We start from the raw sequence: 19,930 nt of genomic DNA, 5'->3' as shown, positions 1-19,930 counted from the left end.
TTTTCTATGTACAATCTTTTTTGTTTAAGGGTTTTCTCCTCACCCCGATTTCTGCAGAAATATTTTTTAAACAAAATAGGTCTGCTAATCTGACTAAAATACATAAATACGGAAACAAACACAGGTCTCTTATCAGAATAATAGGAGATTGTGTAAAAAAAAATACTTCTTCAACCCCCCCCCCCCACATACTGCTAACTGAACCAATCATAATACAACGGCTCCCTCTTCTAATGAATGATCATCACAATATCCGGTCCCTTTCCCCCTAAAACATCATTATATTCCCTTCAGCAAATCGCTAGTCTAACTCCAACTTGTGGTAGACGCTGCGTATTCTGACTTTCGGCATAACCCAAGAAAACAATCACTTCACAAGTCACTTGCACACAGCCACCCACTTATCGTCCCTGCACCTCTGACAGTCCACCCGACAGCACCAATGGAACGTGCAGTTGCAGGGTTTGATGCTGGACTTCCTGATGAGGGCGTGACCTCGTCCGCAGCAGAGCAGGTCGCAGGAACCGGAGCGGGAGGTCCGCCCGATCCGGCAGACGCGGCCTGATGTGCCGGCCGAGTCCGTCTTCGGATCCACTTCGCAGAAGCTTGGGGATCTGAGAATGAGAAGAAAGGTCAGTGAAATTGTTTAACTGTCTCAATATTATACATTTGTACGTAGGTATTGTTCCCATTACCTATAGTTGTCGATAGTAACTTTTTTGCGTAAACCAATGACGAAAGGGCTTTACCTTAAGACGAAAGGGGACGACCGCCTCGAAACCGCCTTTCCATACAAACGTAGTGCCCATTTTCCTCTCTGGATATTAACATAATTGGAAATACTTTTGCATAATTTTGATGTATTTTAGTCATAGCTATAATTTGTTTTTTTTTTTTTATTATTATTATAAGTTAGGAGCATTTAAAAATTTGTACGAAACCTGTTTCTCGCTCTTAACTTTAATAATAATAAAAAAAAAAAAAAAAACCGGACCGATACGATCTTCAAACCTTCAAGAAAAGAGCGTAGGTAAGTACTCTTATCTCAAAAGCCGGCAACGCACTTACATCGCTTACCATCAGGTGATTTGTCTGCTCGTTTGCCTCCTATATCATTAAAAATATAGCAACTATAGCTCTAACTGACACCTGACCAGCCTGTGTGCTATTAATAGGGTAAGCACTGCCAGCAGAGGCTGAAAATAAATAAATGACTGAAATTTTAAGGAATTAAAACTATCTTTATGTTTTTAAGGCCCTAATTATAATCTGACTTGTCAGTGCGTTTCCTAACCACCGAGTCTAAAAAGGAAATAAATAAATGTGTAACTTCAGTAGTATGAACTTACTTTTCAAAGAACAGGAGACTAGTTTTGGGCGCTGGACGCGCTCGGCTTCGCCTTCTGCCCCTGGGTCGTCCTCGTAGTACGGAAAACCCGTTGTTGAGCTCTTCTTGGGCTACTATTAGAGCCTGGAATATTAAATGGTTACTGAATTTCTTTAATTAACCGGTAGAGCAGAATATATTTATTTGTTACTCTATCTCTTTAGTAATGCACTAAACTACGTATATTTGAAGCTTTCCTAATTAATACTTGCATTTAATTAAATGCAATTAAACGCCTTGTGATTAATTAAATGCCAAGAACGTTTAAAGTTGTCGCTGTAACTAGTCGTGCTCATATCAACAAGAACGCTTATAAGTTTCATGGCATGGCGCATGCTGTCTAAAATGTAACTCTCCATCTTTCGAATAAGGTTTGTATTGCCTTGCTTGCAGCCATGATCTTGGCGTGTAAGTTACATACACCCTATGTCAAACATATCCGAAGCTAATGGCGATACTATTCCCAAATGTCTAAAACTTTTCCAAATCATGGATCAGGATTGCAGATACACAGCATTAGGATCATCCCCAAAATCAAACTTTTGATGTAGCTAGGTACCTTCCTATATTGTCGTTTGATAGTGGAAGCGACGACTCTAAAGTCAGGTGTGGCCCGCCAGCAGGTCCGCAGCTGGCAACTGCCGGAGAGGCCGTGGCATTTGCACCGAACCTCCATGTGGGATGACAGGATCTGAAACAAAAAACCTATTAGAAACTAACCTTGCTGTACAGTATGCAGTAACTATCTGTATCTTTATGGATACCTGCTAGGTACCTTGAGATACCTACATGCAATGCTATAAAAGCCCCTTGAAGTGACTTTACTTGCTTTTTGGCATGCAAAAGCTCACACGTAATAGGCATCTGCTTTAAGATAAAGGATTTTTGTGGACCTATACCTATGTACTGTTTTATGTGTTCGATACGCACTAGTGCATGTATACTATATTATATTCTTCAGCTATCGGTAAAACTGGAGAAAAACTAGGGTACCTATTTATTATTTTCTTTCTTTTGATTTTCTTTACATACTTATACCTATTAACTTCACTTGTAACTAACTTGTAATCTTACAATTATGACCAACTTCTAATATTCATATCGATTGCAAAGTATTTAACACAAATGACAACACAATAGTTTGGTACTTGGTACATATCATCGAGCTGTACTGATGATGGAGCCAGAATATGAATGGGGGAACTTTTCGGTGGCTTCTAGGTAGACCCCAGATTGGGCTTATATTATTCATTTTGCCGAGTTCAATTCTTTTGGGTCGTTCAAAACAGTAGGCAATAAATAAGTATGTGTTTTATAAGAATATAATTAATTTTCTCGCTTGGTATTTTGATAAAACTATTGTAATTTCATATCAAGATTTCTCTCTCCGGGTTTGTAATTAGAACACAATACAAAGCTCAAGGGGAAACATGCAATTATATTGATTTATTTGACTTTACATACTATTAAATTAAGAACTGTTTTGAATTAATCACCAATATGACCGATTTCTCCCTCACCTGACCTCGCATCATCAGAAAGTGACCTTGGGTGCACTGGCCGGCCACATAGCAGCATTGCTCCGGGCTACATTAAATTGTAAGTCCATGTCGGACGCAGTAAAATCATAAATCTGTATCGTACGTGACCACGTCGCTCGCACAATGGCGACGGAGCGCCACCCAGCGCAGCTATCTCATAACATTTACATAATTAAACGCCGCAGTGCAATCACGATGACGTCTTAATTCCGCCAAAGCCGCCGGCCGAACAATTTTCCAAATTGAGTCGGGCAAAAATTCAAATAAATCGGCGTTTCGGCCCGCCTCCCCGGCCCGGCCGACCCTAATAACCTGGTATTAAGAGCGTTCGCGATAGAATTCGCCACCCAAGACGTCTGTAATACGTCGTAATGAAGCTGGAATATTAAAAATGGCCCCGAACGAACCGCTTATTATGTTCTCACCTCGGCGGGCCGTTCGTGAAATACGGCGGACTAATGTAGGCCCTGCAGGGCGCGCCCGATTGCCCACGACTTTCGATAGTTTAAGGCGCTATCTATAACACTTTAGTGGTTTGATTTGGGGTTCCGGTTTCAATTAATTTAGTGCACGATAGAACTGAAGACACTAAAGAAATATGGAGCCGAAGGTGTGATTTAGTAGAGCTGTCATCACGCGATTAAACGAAGGAAAAGTCAAGTGACATTTTTGATAAGGCGTTTCAGAAAGTAACCGAATCACGTATAGTCTGTGCGGAAAGAGAAGAGTCGTGGAATGCCCAATATATTCCACAACTCTTCTCTTACCGAACAGACTATAAACGCAAATGTCATGGACAATCCTAAGGTCTTATCGTATATTGTTTCAGTAAATTAAATCCAAGGCAAGTTATCCTTGGTACTTAGTACTTAGTTATATATACTAATGTGTTAACTCCATACGTTATTAGAGGTCATCTGTCGACACATATCTGTTTCTTGCCATAGGTCGGGAAAGTAAACCAGTTCGGTTCCTTTGTTTACATCTCGCCCCCCTGTCCTCTAAGTCAGACTAATCATTTAAACAATGATGTCATGAGCAATCAGCATAGGTAGCCAGAACTAGTAACAAATTGACGCTAAAAGTATAATTATCTCGATGGAATATAATTAAGACTGCTCCGTTTTATTATGACTGTTTAAAGCTGTGACCTTTAGGAAGGTGCGTAGTTTTGTTAGAATTTATGTCCTTATTTATGTGAAAAACTATTTTTAAAAGGAAGCTATAATTGCTTGCCCAAGCGTTGAGACCATTCAACGAATTACTGGACCCATTTCTGTGAGATTTCACAAGATCATATTAATTACATCTATAGAAAATGACGAGTAGAGGCTTTTATTTTTGTTGATGCAAGCTAAATAATATAAGATATTTTCACATGGAAAAGAGCTGAAATTAAAATAACCATGACTACTCTTTACCCACGATGGAATAAAGACGGTATACGGTATATGCGTTTAGTACACTCTCAACGTTTTGAACCGTTTCACTCGCGTGAGACTGCTTTTTGTGTGTATTTATGTGTTCACGAATGAAAGTTCCCATGATCGCCTTTATCTCCAAAATGATTCGACCGATTTTCATGCGGTTTTCAAAACGGAAATCTGTGATATGCACATACGCGATTGTTAAATTCTACATTTTAAAGCTCTTGAAACTGATGTTTGTATCGGCAATCGGCACATTTTCTTTTCGGCATCTGCCAAAATATATTTTGTAATAATTATGCAACAACATAATGTAGAGAGTGTAGTAGAGTTTATAGTCAAGTGTAAAAATATGTGTGCATACAACTTACTCAAAAATATGTCTCATATTTCTAAACTAGTCGAGAAAAAGCTACGTGACATATTTTTGGGTAAGATGTGTGCACCCATATTTTTACACTTGACTGTACTCAGAATATCGTCTAATAAATACATCACCTTTAAATAACGTCTATTTTGGCACGCGCACACAAAAAACACAATCAATTCGAAACGTAGGTAAGTGAATCACAGTATAATCTGAAAGGCGATTAAGTCGGTGACTAACGATAATAGGTTTAAGATGACCGCGACTAAACCGACGAACAAATTAACCATTATTTAACCGCACACGGAGAGTCGATGGAGTTAGAGGGAATCTACAGGATTCAATGCTAATGGAATTCAATAATTTTAATTGTTCATTGTTGTAATTGATAGTTATTTTAGTAAAAGTATTTTTAATATGCAAATTGGAGAATTATTATAGTTTTAAACATGACCTGTACCGTGTCCCAAAGAAAACGTGAGGATAACATTAATTTAGAAATTGACATGTAGAAGAGAAATCTAAGGTAAGCGAGTTTTTAAATGCTTAGATCATTTAATGGAATAAATCTAAAATACACATAGAGGTAAATTTAACTTATTTTTATTATAATTAAATATTATCATGACATCTATACTATAACCACATTCGTCTTTTGGCGTTGCCGTAGCAATATCACCGGCAAATTGAAAAATTACAATTGGAATATACAGGTTGTCCCTAGCCATTGGTCAAAGCCGAAATGTAAATATGCATTAGGGTGTTTAGAACCAGTATACAAAGTATTAGAACAACCGGTGTAGCAGTTACGATTAGTATTTTGTCTAAATTACAAGGAAAAACCATGACAAAAGAATACAAGTATAAAATACACGTTTAACTCGTGATCTCACTGAATAAAATAATTAGTATATTGACATCAGCACAAAAACCGTCTATTATTCGTCTATCTGACGCAACTGGCTCGAAAAAATTAATAGCAATTATAATTATTTAAATCGATATCGAACAGTCATCGGGAAACAAAATATTAACTCATCGTATCGATTTTTTGTAACGTAATTATCACCTTGGCTCTCTAATGTGGGACCTAATTTCTTGTGTGGGTCGACGCGAGATCTTTTATAGTCCCGCTGAGGGTCGTCTCGATCTCGAGGCTTGAGGTCGCGTGTCACACCGTTTACGTACCTACCTAAGTGTTGATTAATAAGATAAGTATGTAATGAGATTACTTTATCTTTCTAGCCAAATATACAACACATAATAATTACAGGAAATAATCATAATTTAAAGGAATTTTACCAGAATACTTTGACAGAAATATATGCGGTCTATACGACTCGTATAATCTATGAACTTTGACTTATTGTTAGTTCATTTCAAAACGTTCGGGATTTATTCCTCAAACCTAACTTAATCCCAAGAACTGGCGCAGGCATTGTTTTTACAAAAGCGACTGTCATTTGACCTCACACCTCTTAATTTAAAGCTGAAACACTTGCCAAGCTCAGCTAGACTGGACAAAAAATATAGGCTTTATATTTACTTGGTTTAATTGTACTTGACTGTTGTGTCAACCGACCTTACCCTATCTGTACCACACCGAGTACCGGCCTCCGCAATACAGGCTTGCCTAGTGCGGGGACCACCGATACCGAGTTTGCATCGCATGTTAAGATAAGTTTCTTACATAGTAAATTAGTGAATAAGTCTGTAAATATAGGTTACTTAATAAGTTTATTGTACCTACTTATCTTAAATAAATATTTTTTCATTTTCATTTTCAATTGAATAATTGGACTACTTTTCCATGAGTGATATTAAGTCTTATTGTCGATTTTATGTAGAGTCGGTGCCCTAAATAAGTATCCACTTTTCTATACAGCTGTTATGGCAAATTGGTTACTTAAGTTGGGGCATTTTCTGTACATTATGTGATTTTTCGCTAACAGAGATTAAATAAAAAATATTTTTCCTGCACTTTATTGACAGCGAACAAGTTAGCATATATTGGATTTCTCGTTGTAATGAAGGCGGAATAAACCAGCCTATTTTGATACAGTCCGCGATATTATTTATACGTCCCTGCCAGCAGTTAACAGCCGTTAACATACCGCGTGCACGCTTCGGTGTGACTCGACCCGCCTTTATTTTGACATTAATAAAAATATCATCGCGGGGGTTATTACAAGCGAGCGTGTCTAACAGAGATCTCACTGGGCGGCTGTTAATTATGTGGCTACAAAACAAAATGGTAAATGCCGCCGTACCTCAAGTGTGGGCCGGACCACCGGCCAAGATACGTTCTACATGCCTTCGGCCAATTTTCTTACACCTTGGCGAGGGGTGTATTCTGACATAATGTTTATTTCGATGTGTCAGGTGTCAATCTTAACGGTATGTGGGTTAGAGTCGGATTTTTCTGCTGGTCGTGAAAAGTTCCGTCCAGTAACTTAATTTCGTTTTTATACATTAACGTTATTAGTGTTATTACAAGTCTTTGATACATACAGTCAAAGAATTTCCGTAACATTTCGTATCTTGTCACAATCAATATGAAAATTGGTAGGGAGGTAGGGACCTCGTACTATCCTCGTAAGGCTCAGTGTGCATTACAATGTACACTCTGTTTCAATCTAATTCGAACCTTTCAAAAACTACATAAAGTAGCATTTCTTTTGTTTCATTGTTTTCTAAAACAAATGAAAGTCACCCTAATCTATTATCCAACAAGGTTCAAATTAAAAATAGGGAAACTTTGTATGGTGGGCCTTACGAGCCTATTGTCACTGCGACAAGGTACGAAATGGTACTGATATTAAATTCCTTGACCGCACACATCACTTATTATCCATTAAATCATAATTCTAAATTCTATGTATTAAAAACAATGCCTTCAAGTTAGTAAAATAAACCGAATGAATTCTTATCAGCTAGCGGCATATGAGAGGGAGTGATTCTTCTTAAGCAATTTGAGCTAAAAACTAATAGTTTTTTTATCATAATTGAAGTTTTATTATGATTTTTCAAGCGACTATTCAACTTTTCAAGTACCTTCTGTTAATTTTCCCGTGCTTAAAGGGATCAAGGTTTTGGTGTAAGAAAACAAATTGTATTTTTGGCAGACGTCTAAATGCTTAACAATCATTTCAAAACAACTGGTTAACCCAACAAACCAGCAACTAATTATCTAATAAAACATAACTTTTTAATTACCCATTCAACTTTAAGGGGCAACCTGTTGCAGAAAGTGACAACAATTATAATATTTTAGCGATATTAATTTATAGCTAATAAACCCATGATTATCTCGTAAAAACAACATTGTATAGTAATAATCATTAGCTCGGGTTCAGTTTTTATTGCCATGGATAGACTATGGATCGTAAATGTCACGGCAAAGTATATTTTAATAGTAAATTATATAGATATTAAATAGTATTTGGCATATAATTTTATCTTTGCTACCGGATCGTTAAAACTACGATTATATTCGTCTGGCTTTGATAGCAATTAAATTTGTCTTATTAAAGGGAAGTGGGGACGTTTTCACGAGCTGTTTACTGATTAGTGAAACAGAAGATGAGATTATTTTCTGAACATTAAATTTTCCAATAAACCGAATTCCTAAAAAATACATTGGCCAAGGGAAGAGCAATATCTATTGTATCCATTTTATGTATTATTTTTATAAGAATTTCTGCGAGTTAGTAATAAAGCCGGTTTTCAAGATATTTTTTTTTACTTCAAATATTATTTAAGTAAACGTTACAGTTAATTCTAAACCAATGTCAAGTAATGCAGATAAATTATTAAAAAAAATCCAATATAATTGATCTAAAGTTATAGTTTTCCCCTAATTTTTCTTTTCTTATTGACTGCACACAACTGTAAGTATCCACTTTTCTATACAGCTAGTATGGAGCGTGGGTATTTAAGTTGCGGCACTTAATATACGGACCTGTAAAACAGAGCTAAAACTTAAAAGCCTAACTTACCTAATAGATGCTGGTGGCCCTCATCAGACAGGTATCATGCCACTCAATTAAAAACCACAAAGGAATTACAAATTAAATCATTTGTACGTAACCGTCGTGTTTGTATTATACAAAGTGTACAGACGTAAATTATATTAATCGTAAATCCCTCTAATATGTATCCACGATGTACCAGGTATGCCGCTTCGCTGTCAGATTTGGTTCCGGAGGCTAATATAATATAATAAGCAAATATAACTTTGCCGTTGAAATAAAATGTGTTCAACTCAAAGTCGTACCAGATAAAGCGTTGAATTGACGACTCTCAGTGGGTTTATTAAGTTTGTTATTTCGTATTTAACTTCAGCTTGACATGTTTATTCTTAGACGGAAGAGGCCTATTAAATTATTAGGCGTAATCCTGTAGTACGCCTGGTATTTTGGCTAACTGTCGGTTACTGGGTAGTGTCAGTGTTGTGTATGTTGCAGCTTAGTGACACGACAAATCAGTTTTGGACATGTTTAGTATCGGGCGACAACTTATGCCGCCTGTAAGGAGAAATCGAGAGGAAAGTTAGATAGATTATTCGCAAAACTCAAGGATAAAACAATAATATATAGTTTTGTTGTTTTACAACTTGTTTTCAGTTTTAAACATCATATTAATTAAGAACTATTAGTAAGTATCTGGATACTTTTAATATTAGCTAATAACATGAACAACAGTTTTTTTTAATCAAGGTGTAAACTCTTTCTTAATACTGGTATTCTGTTTTTAAATATTTTGTTACCAAACGGATATAAAAACTTTACCCAATATTAAATGTTACAGTTATATTTTTAAATAGTGTCCAGGACACCCACAGCCATTTCTTTAGGTACACGAAAAGCAAATGTATACAGACGCCAATCATGTAAATTAACATTAATTCCGCAATATCGAAAATGATTGCTCTAAATACGACCAAAGCCAGTCAATTCAGATTTTAAGTCGATACGGTACGCATTACGCGCACTTTATGTGCTATAAAACTGGGTGTGATCACCCAAATGGCCATGCACCATACCATGTCTTATGGCCATGTATGCAGCGGCCGTTTGGACCACCCATACAGAGATTACTGCTCGCCACGCCCATTGACCGCTCTCCAATTTGAACTAAATAAGTATTGGACCTCATTTTTAACGCCTTGGAAACCCAATTTGGACACCTAAACAATTTCTACCCCGAGAGCGACTATTACTAAATGACCTACAAATTCCTCCTGCCTAAGAAAAATTGGTCTTGAAGACGGGTCAATGTAAATTGGTGTCTTGTAAATATGGGTTTAAATTGTGGTCGTTATGTCAAAATAGAGAAATAGTTTACGTGTCGTGATGTTTCGTCGAGGATAACAACTTCGGTCGTTAATAATTGAGTCATTAATTTTTAGAGTTGGTTTTTTATGGAATTAGATCATGGACTCCCGTCAGTGGAATTTAAAATTGTTCTATCTTCATGTTTGATCGTAAAAGAAAAATCCGGAAAATAAAAGTTTGCAAACAAAAAAGGATTACCATTTTTTTTCTGCGGATATCCCACTAGCCCACTATAGCTATAGCCTATGGCCTTATCTTGGTCAACATTCCGTCACTACTTTTAGCATTCTTTCAATTTCTTTCAGCAAGCGATACCTACTTCGAAATTTTTAATTAAAGGAAATTTGTAGCTTTCCTTTACCTTTGCAGTGCTGTAAATAGTGGTGATCCGTTTGAGACCTGCCCCAGAATTTTCTTTTATCGCATTCAAAAATGTTTTTAGGGTTCCGTACCTCAAAAGGAAAAAACGGAACCCTTATAGGATCACTCCTGCGTCTGTCTGTCCGTTTGTCACAGCCTATTTTCTCCGAAACTACTGGACCAATTAAGTTGAATTTTGGTATACATATGTAAGTTTGTAACCCAAACACGGACATGTAACGTAAACAAATAAATTTTAAACAGGGGGGCCACTTTTGGGGGGTAAATGTGAAAATTTAAAATAAAGTTTTTCAAACTATAACATGTTATATATCAAATGAAAGAGCTCATTGTGAGAATCTCAAATATATTTTTTTTATAATTTTAGGAGAAACAGTTTAGAAGTTATTCAATAAAATAGGCAAAAAATGACCATTTCCCCCTTTATCTTTGAAACTACTGGGTCAAAAATTTTGAAAAAAATACACAAAATAGATCTTTACCTATAGATCACATGAAACCTATTAGAAATGTGCAGTCAAGCGTGAGTCGGACTTAATTACTTAGTTTTTGATCCGATCCCTACGGGTTTTTTAAAGACATTTCACTCACGTTTCACATAAAAAATACATTTGTTTAAATTGTGTAATGTACGGAACCCTTGGAACGCGAGTCCGACTCGCAATTGGCCGGTTTTTTCTAGGTACTTTTTCCTAATCAGAACAAGATACCGAATATGCCCTTAAACGGATCACCACTATTTTTGTTACATCTTGTATGTAAACCTTTATCCGCTTTTATAGCAGGTAAAAAAAGGTCCTGATGACAATTTCCTTTGATTTTAACAGTTTTTGAATTCAAGATGTTTAATATTCACCCTCATCTCGTATGATCAAACCGGCAATATTCCTGCAAGCTTCTAATGAAGCAAATTGAAGTGTCATTGAGTATTAGTGGTGTTTTTGAACCCCCATTGTTCGCTTTTGAATAGACATCAAAGTGAAATGAAGGATTCCTGCTTTGCTTAGGGATTTGATTAAAATTCTTCGTGTCCATGTTAATTCAATTGACAATTCAGAGTTTATGGAGGTGATGTTTGTTTTCTTTAGAACCTCTTTACATGGGTAGTGAGAGATTTGATTACGAGATTCTAAAAGATTTTATACCTTCTACTAAAATGATCCAGGTGGATTTATGATAATTATGTTGGTGATTTTGGTAGTTTATTTGGCTCTAAACTTATGGCAACGCGCAAGTAACACTCCTGAAGTGGCAAGCGTCAGTCCTAGGCGCAACGAAATACATATGTAAACGAGTTTTTCCTTTTTCATTCCATGAGCTGTCTCATAGAAAAGAATATTATTTCGTATAGTATGTCCATTTTCTTAACCTTTCTAATCGATGTTTGTTTTACTGAGCATTTTTACTAGAGATTTCACGAATATTCGGCAACTCTTCGGTATTCGGCCTATTTGGCCACTTTGCCGAATATTCGGTACAGTAGGCAACATTCGGTCGAATACTGAATATCTGTTGCACCTACCTAAAAAGAAAAATTACACAATAAAAATAACCAAAAATGTATTTATTCTTGAAAAGTTGTTAAATACGAAAAACCTTAATTGAGCATTTGTTGATTACAAAATATTTTATTTTTATCACCCAGTCTGATTTGATTGACTCTAAGGTATTCATTAATTCTGTTCAACAAAAAATATATCTTAGCAATCGTTGTGCTTTGTTGGTATTCGGTCAAAACTATTATTCGGGGCATCTCTAATTTTTACATTAATTGTCACAGAAAAAAACTGCTATATCCGCAAATCATCAGAAAATTCGCGTTTGGCAACTGTAGACAATTTCGTGGAATGATCCAAAAGCTACATTTATCAGATCAAATTAAATACTCACCGACCGTCCAGCATCGTTATTGTGCACATTAATCCTCGACTGCAAATCGTCCACCTTCTCCCTCGCATCCAAAAACTTCTTCGAGAACTCGACCCCAAACGCCAGGTTGTGCGAGCACCCACTCCACTCCCACTTCTGGTTCCTCCTGTCCCTGGGGTGGGAGGGGTAGCCGAGGGGATCGCAGCTGCAGGAGAGCAGTCTGCCTTGTGCGCAGGCGCGGGCGACGGCGTGCGCCACTCCTGCGGCGGTCAGCGCGTACAGGAAGGAAGACTCGCGGAAGCCTGGAAACATAAGATAACATTTATTGCTTAATTGTAGGTGTACAAAAAGGTTAATAGGTATTTTAGTGCAATGACTAATTTTCCTGTCAGACGTACAATATTACTTAAAATCCAGATTAACTAGTTACAATGTTTGTATTTGCCATATTTTTCCTATTTAGCCAAGAAAGAAGGAAAGGTAAAGAAAAGGACGATTAGGGTAACAATGTAGAGTTCTTTTTGAAAACCTTTTGGAAAGTTTATCAGTATTGTCATCGATACAGTTTCCACTACTACGTAAAGGTTGCGAAGGGTATTTTGGAAACTTTATTTTTACATAATATTGTCTTCGGTTACCGCGATAGTTACTCATGAAATAAAACTATGAAAACGGATTATATCGCGTATATTGAATTTATAATACATCCCGACGTTTCGAACTCTTTACAGCGTTCGTGGTCAACGGGTCAAATTCAATATACGCGATATAATCCGTTTTCATAGTTTTATTTTATTTTTACAATTTTTTTATAAACGACTCTTTATTCGATGTGTAAGAGCTCCGATCGGTGGCGAGAAAAGAATACCGAAGAGCGAGTTTTTTGTAAGCAGCAGCGAATAATGTCTTGTAAAAAATGCACTCGCCGTAACTCAGTTGCTCAAACTGCCTCGACTAAGGATCGAACTTGACGCGGCATATATGCAGTGACGTATTTTATGCCTTGCGTTTTCACCATACTAGCTGCGTAAAAGGTGCGTTAAAGCTTTGGCGTGGTCGACCCCTGTTTTCTCCATAATAGGCTCCGCATCTTAAGGTCATTAAAGATTTCTATCAATTAACCCCATTTCTTTATCAGTAGAATATGTACATTTCATTGCCACTGTTGTATGTTTCCGGAACCGCATTAAATACAAAGAGCAAGAGAAGACATCGCATTCCGATGAATCAATGGTATTTGTCATACATAAACTAGTAGGAGCATGAAGTGCGCTTACGCTGGTTTGCTCCTCTTTGAGCTAGAAGGCTACAGTACCTAATACGGGAAGAATGGCGACGGATTGTGAAGCTTGCCATCGACCCTGATAAAGTGATACCTAATATATGACAACCTGGACCACTCTAACAAAGAAGAATAAGAGCTAACAGCATGTAACTTTTTCGCTTCGGTTTGTTCATTTTTACAAGCTTTTTATTAACTTGCAATGTACCTATTTATGTATGAAGGTATGTTAGCTTAAGTTTCTCGGCGCATTGGTATTTGCTGTAATGCCGTTTAACCATAAATATTTTAAATAAAAAATAAATAAATGTATGTATTATACGAGTATATGTACGGGTCGAATCTTGCAAGTTAAATTTGACCTACTTCCCGACTTCCAATGAAATTGAAAATTGGCATACATATTATGTAATGCAATATTATGGTACCATCGAGCTGATATGATGATTGAGACAGGAGGTGGCCATAGGTTGGAATTGTCTCGATGATTATTGTACCAAAAATGAAATTTTTGCCAAAAACTTATTAATCATGGGTTGCAAGCAATAATTAATGACAACTGAATACTGTATAATATACTAATTTGAAGATTTCAACTTAAAGGTTAAGGGGGCCGAACTGAAAATAAATGAAAATTAGACTTGTTTTCGTGTTTTTTTTTCTATCGATACAACTTTAACATCTTATTAAGGTTTGTCGTAGCGAATATAGTCTATAGTTTTCGTGTGTTTTTTTTATGGCATTTGCATTAGCCCCCTCTTAACACAGTAGTGACAGATTTGCTAAAATAAATTGGCGAAATCGGGCATTGTTTCCATTATCATTCAAAAATCGACACAAAACAACACCAAGTGGAAAATCCCTTAAAGATTTATAGGAACGCGGAACGTCCAAGACCGCCATTTATCTATTTTATTGCAATAAATTAAATACAGAAACCATTTTAGATGCGAAGATAAGCTATTGGACCCGCACAATGTAATCTTTTACTATAAACAGTATGACATCTATTTGCATTTGACTTAGCCGGCTCGGTTAATTGTGTTCCACGGTTAATAATGTGCTATTGGTGCTATTCGGGCGATTTCATTGTGCTTCTTCAATGGAACTTTGGTATTATAGCGATTTCAAGGGCCATCTCCCTTTTAATGGGCAATTACGAGGCTGAGGCCTGCACCACCTGCGTCGCGATTGACCCTATTCGATACGCGCGTAGCCATATGGCGATGTTAATTGCAATATTTGATATATAGAGGATGCGATCTGTGATGGGGAGATTATTTAACTAATATGTATGTTTGAATTCTTGATATAATTGACGATCGATGTCACATCGTCGTAGCGGTTAGTCTATTTATTTACTTTACTTGCTGAGCCTGCATTTGAATCTAGCTTACAACAATCCTTTGGTATACGTTTGTCCGGCTGTCTGGATAATCTCATTTCCGATTTTAGTGCTTGCTGAGCAGGTATAGGTACAGGTAGACGAGGTACAGTGAGGTTCGAAATTACATGGAGAAATTATGAATGAATTCCATTATATTATATAGTTTTTCTTGTCACTGACATCTGACCAACATCTGAATGGTTTTGAAAGGAGTACTGAGGTCTAATACTCTCAAAGTCACTAGTAATAACTACATATTCGCTAGGTGCATGCATTAATGTTTGACATTCCATAAGATTAAGTGTGTTTGTGACCTTGCCAATAAGCATTATTATACTTATATCGCTCGTAGTGTTTGCATCGGATAAAATTTGCAGTTTGATGCAGTAAGTCATAGTCCATGGTAGTTTTTAATTTGTGCGTACCTGATTGCAGGTTCGATGCTCATAAATAGTAACTCATGTCTTTAATGTGCTTCGAACTACTGTATTTTCAATGTGGGAATCCTGTGCTTAGAGACCATTAATGAATGGAGTTATTAAATACGAGCAGATTGAGGATAAAGTGATTTGACGAAGTGATGTCAGTATGCCGTTTATAGAATTTGTCACGCGGCGGGACATTAAAAGTCCTGATTTCACTATGGTACGCTCCGGCTCGAAATTGTGCAGGACAGGACTGTGAAAAAAATAATCTTATACGGTAGAAAGCGCTTTTTTAATTTTAATTTTTAGAGACATGAAATAGCAAGACACTGAGGAAGTCACATAAGAAAATATTTAAGTAGATCACGCTCGCACATAGGTACAAAAGTACGAGAGAGATGCTTTACATACATCTATTAGTGATATTTAAATTAAATTAAAGTGAGATCATGCCTCTCATGATCCAAAAAATCATGGCCATCCTCTGCACTATCCCACTAGCGGTTGCAACTGAAATAAATGTGGTAGTGCTTACACTTACCTCATTTTTTCTCCAAACGAAAGTTCTCACGAGCTCGTCCGCAGCGATAACGTTCGGATAGGCGATACGAATGTACCATCGTCCACACAGTTTTACTGACTAATCTTAACCCTTGTTGCAATCACATAAGGTTCACCGATCGTCAGCGAAAATTGCTGCTGTTAGTATCGAATAAATTAATTCTTCTGTGGCATGTGATTAATACGGGCTGCCCGTTATCGGGACGGATTAGTTGCCCTCTCCGAGTGAGCCTAATTGACACCCACTGATACGGTTTTATTGAAATAAAGGAGTTTTAATTTGGTATTAGGCGGCCGGTTTGGGTGAAATTTTGGAGATATTGTAAGGGTGTGCTTGTGCTCAGAATTTATTCAACGAACGTATTTCTAGTTGTGCCGTTCTCGAGAATGCTCTCTGCTTACTATGGGAAATATTCTCGAGCGAGAACATTCCCCATTTCGCCATACAAAACAGAGAACTTTCTCGAGAACGGTACAACTACGTATTTCAATTAATTGTACGGGCGCGCTCGGCTTACGACTAATGACGAAGGAAAACGTATGGCATTTGCCGTTACTAAATGGAAATTTTCATACATTTTCGTGTTTATTCCGAGGAGAATAAGCTTTTCAAATCTACCAATTTTTATCAATATCTGTAAAAAAAAAGAAAATCGACAAAAAATTAAAAACGTCCTATATCAAATAAAATAAAATAATGGACATTAAAATGGTAAAAATAAAGCTCGAGATAGACAACCTGTGTTAAAAGCTGTCCAATCTGACTGCAGCTTACGGGTTGACAGATATTTCCATACAATAGCCTAAACGTCACAACGTTTTTAAAAGTTAAAATGTTTTGGATAGCGTTTTTGTCTTTTGTGTGGAAAGTACGTGATTAGTTCTTTTAAGGAATTTTTTTTAACACCTGTTGCGACCTAACCTTATACAGAATGACTTTTTGAACGTGTTACACAGCTGGCATTTCCGGCTCGATGACGAATACTATAACGCGTTCAATTTTTGTCTAATATTATTTTGTACAATCAGTTTCAGTAGGTACTGTCAGCATCAAAAGTAGCGGATCAGAGTACACCTCACGTCAAAAGTATATACCATTCTCTAACAGCTTAACAAAAATAAACCGGCCAAGTGCGAGTCGGACTCGCGCACCGAGGGTTCCGTACTTTTTAGTATTTGTTGTTATAGCGGCAACAGAAATACATCATATGAGAAAATTTCAACTGTCTAGCTATAACGGTTCCTGAGATACAGCCTGGTGACAGACAGACGGACAGACGGCCAGACGGACAGACGGCCAGACGGACATACGGCCAGACGGACAGCGGAGTCTTAGTAATAGGGTCCCGTTTTTACCCTTTGGGTACGGAACCCTAAAAACGGTGGATGGATTGTGTGAAAGAGGATATGAGAAAGAAAGGAGAGGTGACGAAAGATAGAGGAGAATGGAAGAGAAAAACATGTGCCGAACCCACATAACGTGGGATAAGGGTAAGAAGAAGAAGAGAACAGCTTAACAAAAATGAATATGTCTCTATGTCTCAATTAGACTGTAACAGACACTTTTGAATGCGAACTATAGAAATTTATCTCTAGTTGGAAGGCAGATATTTTTATGTATTAATTCATGCGCTACTATTGATTTTGACTGTACTTACTGATATTGTAGTGTAAGGACAATAAAAAAATGATAAAAAAATCCTCTCTCTCTCTCTCTCTCTCTCTCTCTCTTCTTCCTCGCATTATTCCGGCATATTGCCACGGCTCATGGGAGCCTGGGGTCCGCTTGACAACTACTCCCAAGATATTAAAAACAAGTTAATACAAAATAATAATTAATTCTGGTTTAATGTAGTCCACGACATTTCATAATTGGGCCATTTATGCACTTGATTGATCTATCATCCTAACGTAGTAACGTAAATTGTTAGATATGCCATGTTCAAAATGTCACCCAGTAATATTCTGCAGAACCCTCCTAAGAATGATTTGGTTTTACGTCAATAGGAAGTGGGAATCTCTGGCTGTTTGATCATTCTGTCAATCTGTCCTCACATTAGAGAGCCGCTACACTACAGATCACTGGCCTGGTAGATGAAGCTTATAAGACAACCCGCGGTGACTACACATTGGCCCCTCCAGACATCACGTGACCGCTTCTCCATACACACGTAGTCCCCATTTTCCTCTCTGTATTAAAGAGCTTTTAAAAATTTGCATGGAATTAGGTTTTTGCTCCTAACTCATATAATAGTTAAAAAAACCGGACAAGTGCGACTCGGACTCGCCCACCAAGGATTCCGTACAAATTTAACTTTGTTTTTTTTTTTTTTATAAATGTATAAGTAATTTTTAGATTTTTTCCTGTCCTTGTAGTGTTTCATAGTTCTAGCTCAACGTACCCTATAAATTTTGATTGCCTTAAGTGTCAAAATATGTATACGTTTTTGCGGCATAAACGGCCGTATCTTTTTTTACGTTAACTTTGAAGTTTGATTTTTTCACAGCCTCAAGGAACTATAGACCTAAGTATATGGTTTTAATTTCAACTCGATACCTCCACGCGTTCTCTAGATAAAGGGTCTTGACATACAGATAGACGGACGGACAACAAAGTGATCTTATAAGAGATCCGATTTTTCCTTTTGAGGTATGGAACCGCAAAAAATCGAAAAAGTCAAACTAAGGGACATAGCTATGATTAATACACAATAAATTGTGTAGAAATATGTTACATAAAGTCATATTCAGGAAGGAAAATGGGGACTACGTTTGTATAGAGAAGCGGTCATCCACTATAGCCTACATACATCACGATCACGGTTGTTAAAATATTCCAGCAGCGGGAAACGGGCGATATCACTGTCAATCTTCTTGATAAAATGACGGAGCTGAACGCTTCGATTGCCACAGTAATGCGTCAACGACAGCTACTCAATTAGTCAAGGTAATTTATAGAATTAAAGCTCCCGGCGTGAAAAAAGCGCCAATATTTGCAAACGGCAAGTTTTCGTAAGCGCTTGAAATGCGGTGTCTGTGGGGGATAGTCTGTACAACACAAACCAGCCGCATCCGACATCTTTCAAACATTACTACTGTCTTGCTAAAAGTAGGAATTGGCTACATTGACTAATAACATCTGCCATAGACGAAATAATTCGAAGACTTTAATTAGTGAAAAATATGGTAGCAAATAATTTAAGACAGCTCAAGTGGAGGGTACTGTTGAAAATTATGAGTCGGTTAAAATATACCTAATGTCACCTGAGGTATAAAATCGAATTGAAGACATCTCGTTTACTGGAAAAGTTAAAATTCAGAGCTTGGGGCAAGACTCGATTTTGCGACTTTTTGGAACATCGGTCCAATCGCTCTTAACCGAGCTACCGAGCTTTCAGAGGCGTGCAATTTTTTTCCATTCCTTCATTTTTGTATACACGACATACGTCTTGGGGAGGCGGATAGCGACATCTACCGCAAGCATGTTATATGTTTCCTTTAGTTACAAATACATGTAGTATTGCTTGCAGTTGTGCCTGTTGGTACTCGATAGTGACTGTACATTTATAAACTGCTAAAATCATTACCTTCCCGTAGAAAAGTTAATTTTCTATCCAAGTGTTGTTAGTATAGAATACTATACACTCATGGGTGTATATATAGAATACTATACACAATGTTCCGGATCCTAGGTCAACAAACTAGTGCAAAAACCACCCGAGACATGATTTAGGCTGAATCACGTTTAATGAAATGATAATCATTATAAATCAAGCATTATCTGGGTGGAGTGATCATCGATGAATTAATGCTGCGGGGTTTTTATACGGGGCGATGTTTGGTGGAAGATGACTCATTATCTCCTACGATTATATTTTAAGGATTTCATGAACGTACTATTTATAGGTAGGGAATGCTGTTAATAGTAGTTTATGTGACTGCTACATAATGCCTAATTATGTACAGT

The 19,930-nt window shown here is 37.1% G+C and overlaps 1 protein-coding gene across 1 annotated transcript in view; it reads right to left on the bottom strand.

Annotated features, from left to right (window-relative positions):
• Window positions 1-379: 379 nt before the first annotated feature.
• The window catches only part of LOC134740531 (protein Wnt-10a), a 39,129-nt gene continuing 19,578 nt past the window's right edge, over window positions 380-19,930 (bottom strand). Inside the window, exons 3-6 of the mRNA XM_063673042.1 lie at window positions 12,330-12,610; window positions 1,947-2,078; window positions 1,350-1,471; window positions 380-614 (exon numbers count right to left, since the gene is read on the bottom strand). Of these exons, the coding sequence (XP_063529112.1) occupies window positions 380-614; window positions 1,350-1,471; window positions 1,947-2,078; window positions 12,330-12,610 (770 nt within the window). The remainder of the gene's footprint in view (window positions 615-1,349; window positions 1,472-1,946; window positions 2,079-12,329; window positions 12,611-19,930) is intronic.

Source organism: Cydia strobilella, chromosome 4 (assembly GCF_947568885.1).
Source record: "Cydia strobilella chromosome 4, ilCydStro3.1, whole genome shotgun sequence".
In the NCBI taxonomy this organism is placed as follows: Eukaryota; Metazoa; Arthropoda; class Insecta; order Lepidoptera; family Tortricidae; genus Cydia; species Cydia strobilella.
Note: the sequence above shows the minus strand (reverse complement) of the source record. Positions and strands in the feature narration are given on the sequence as shown.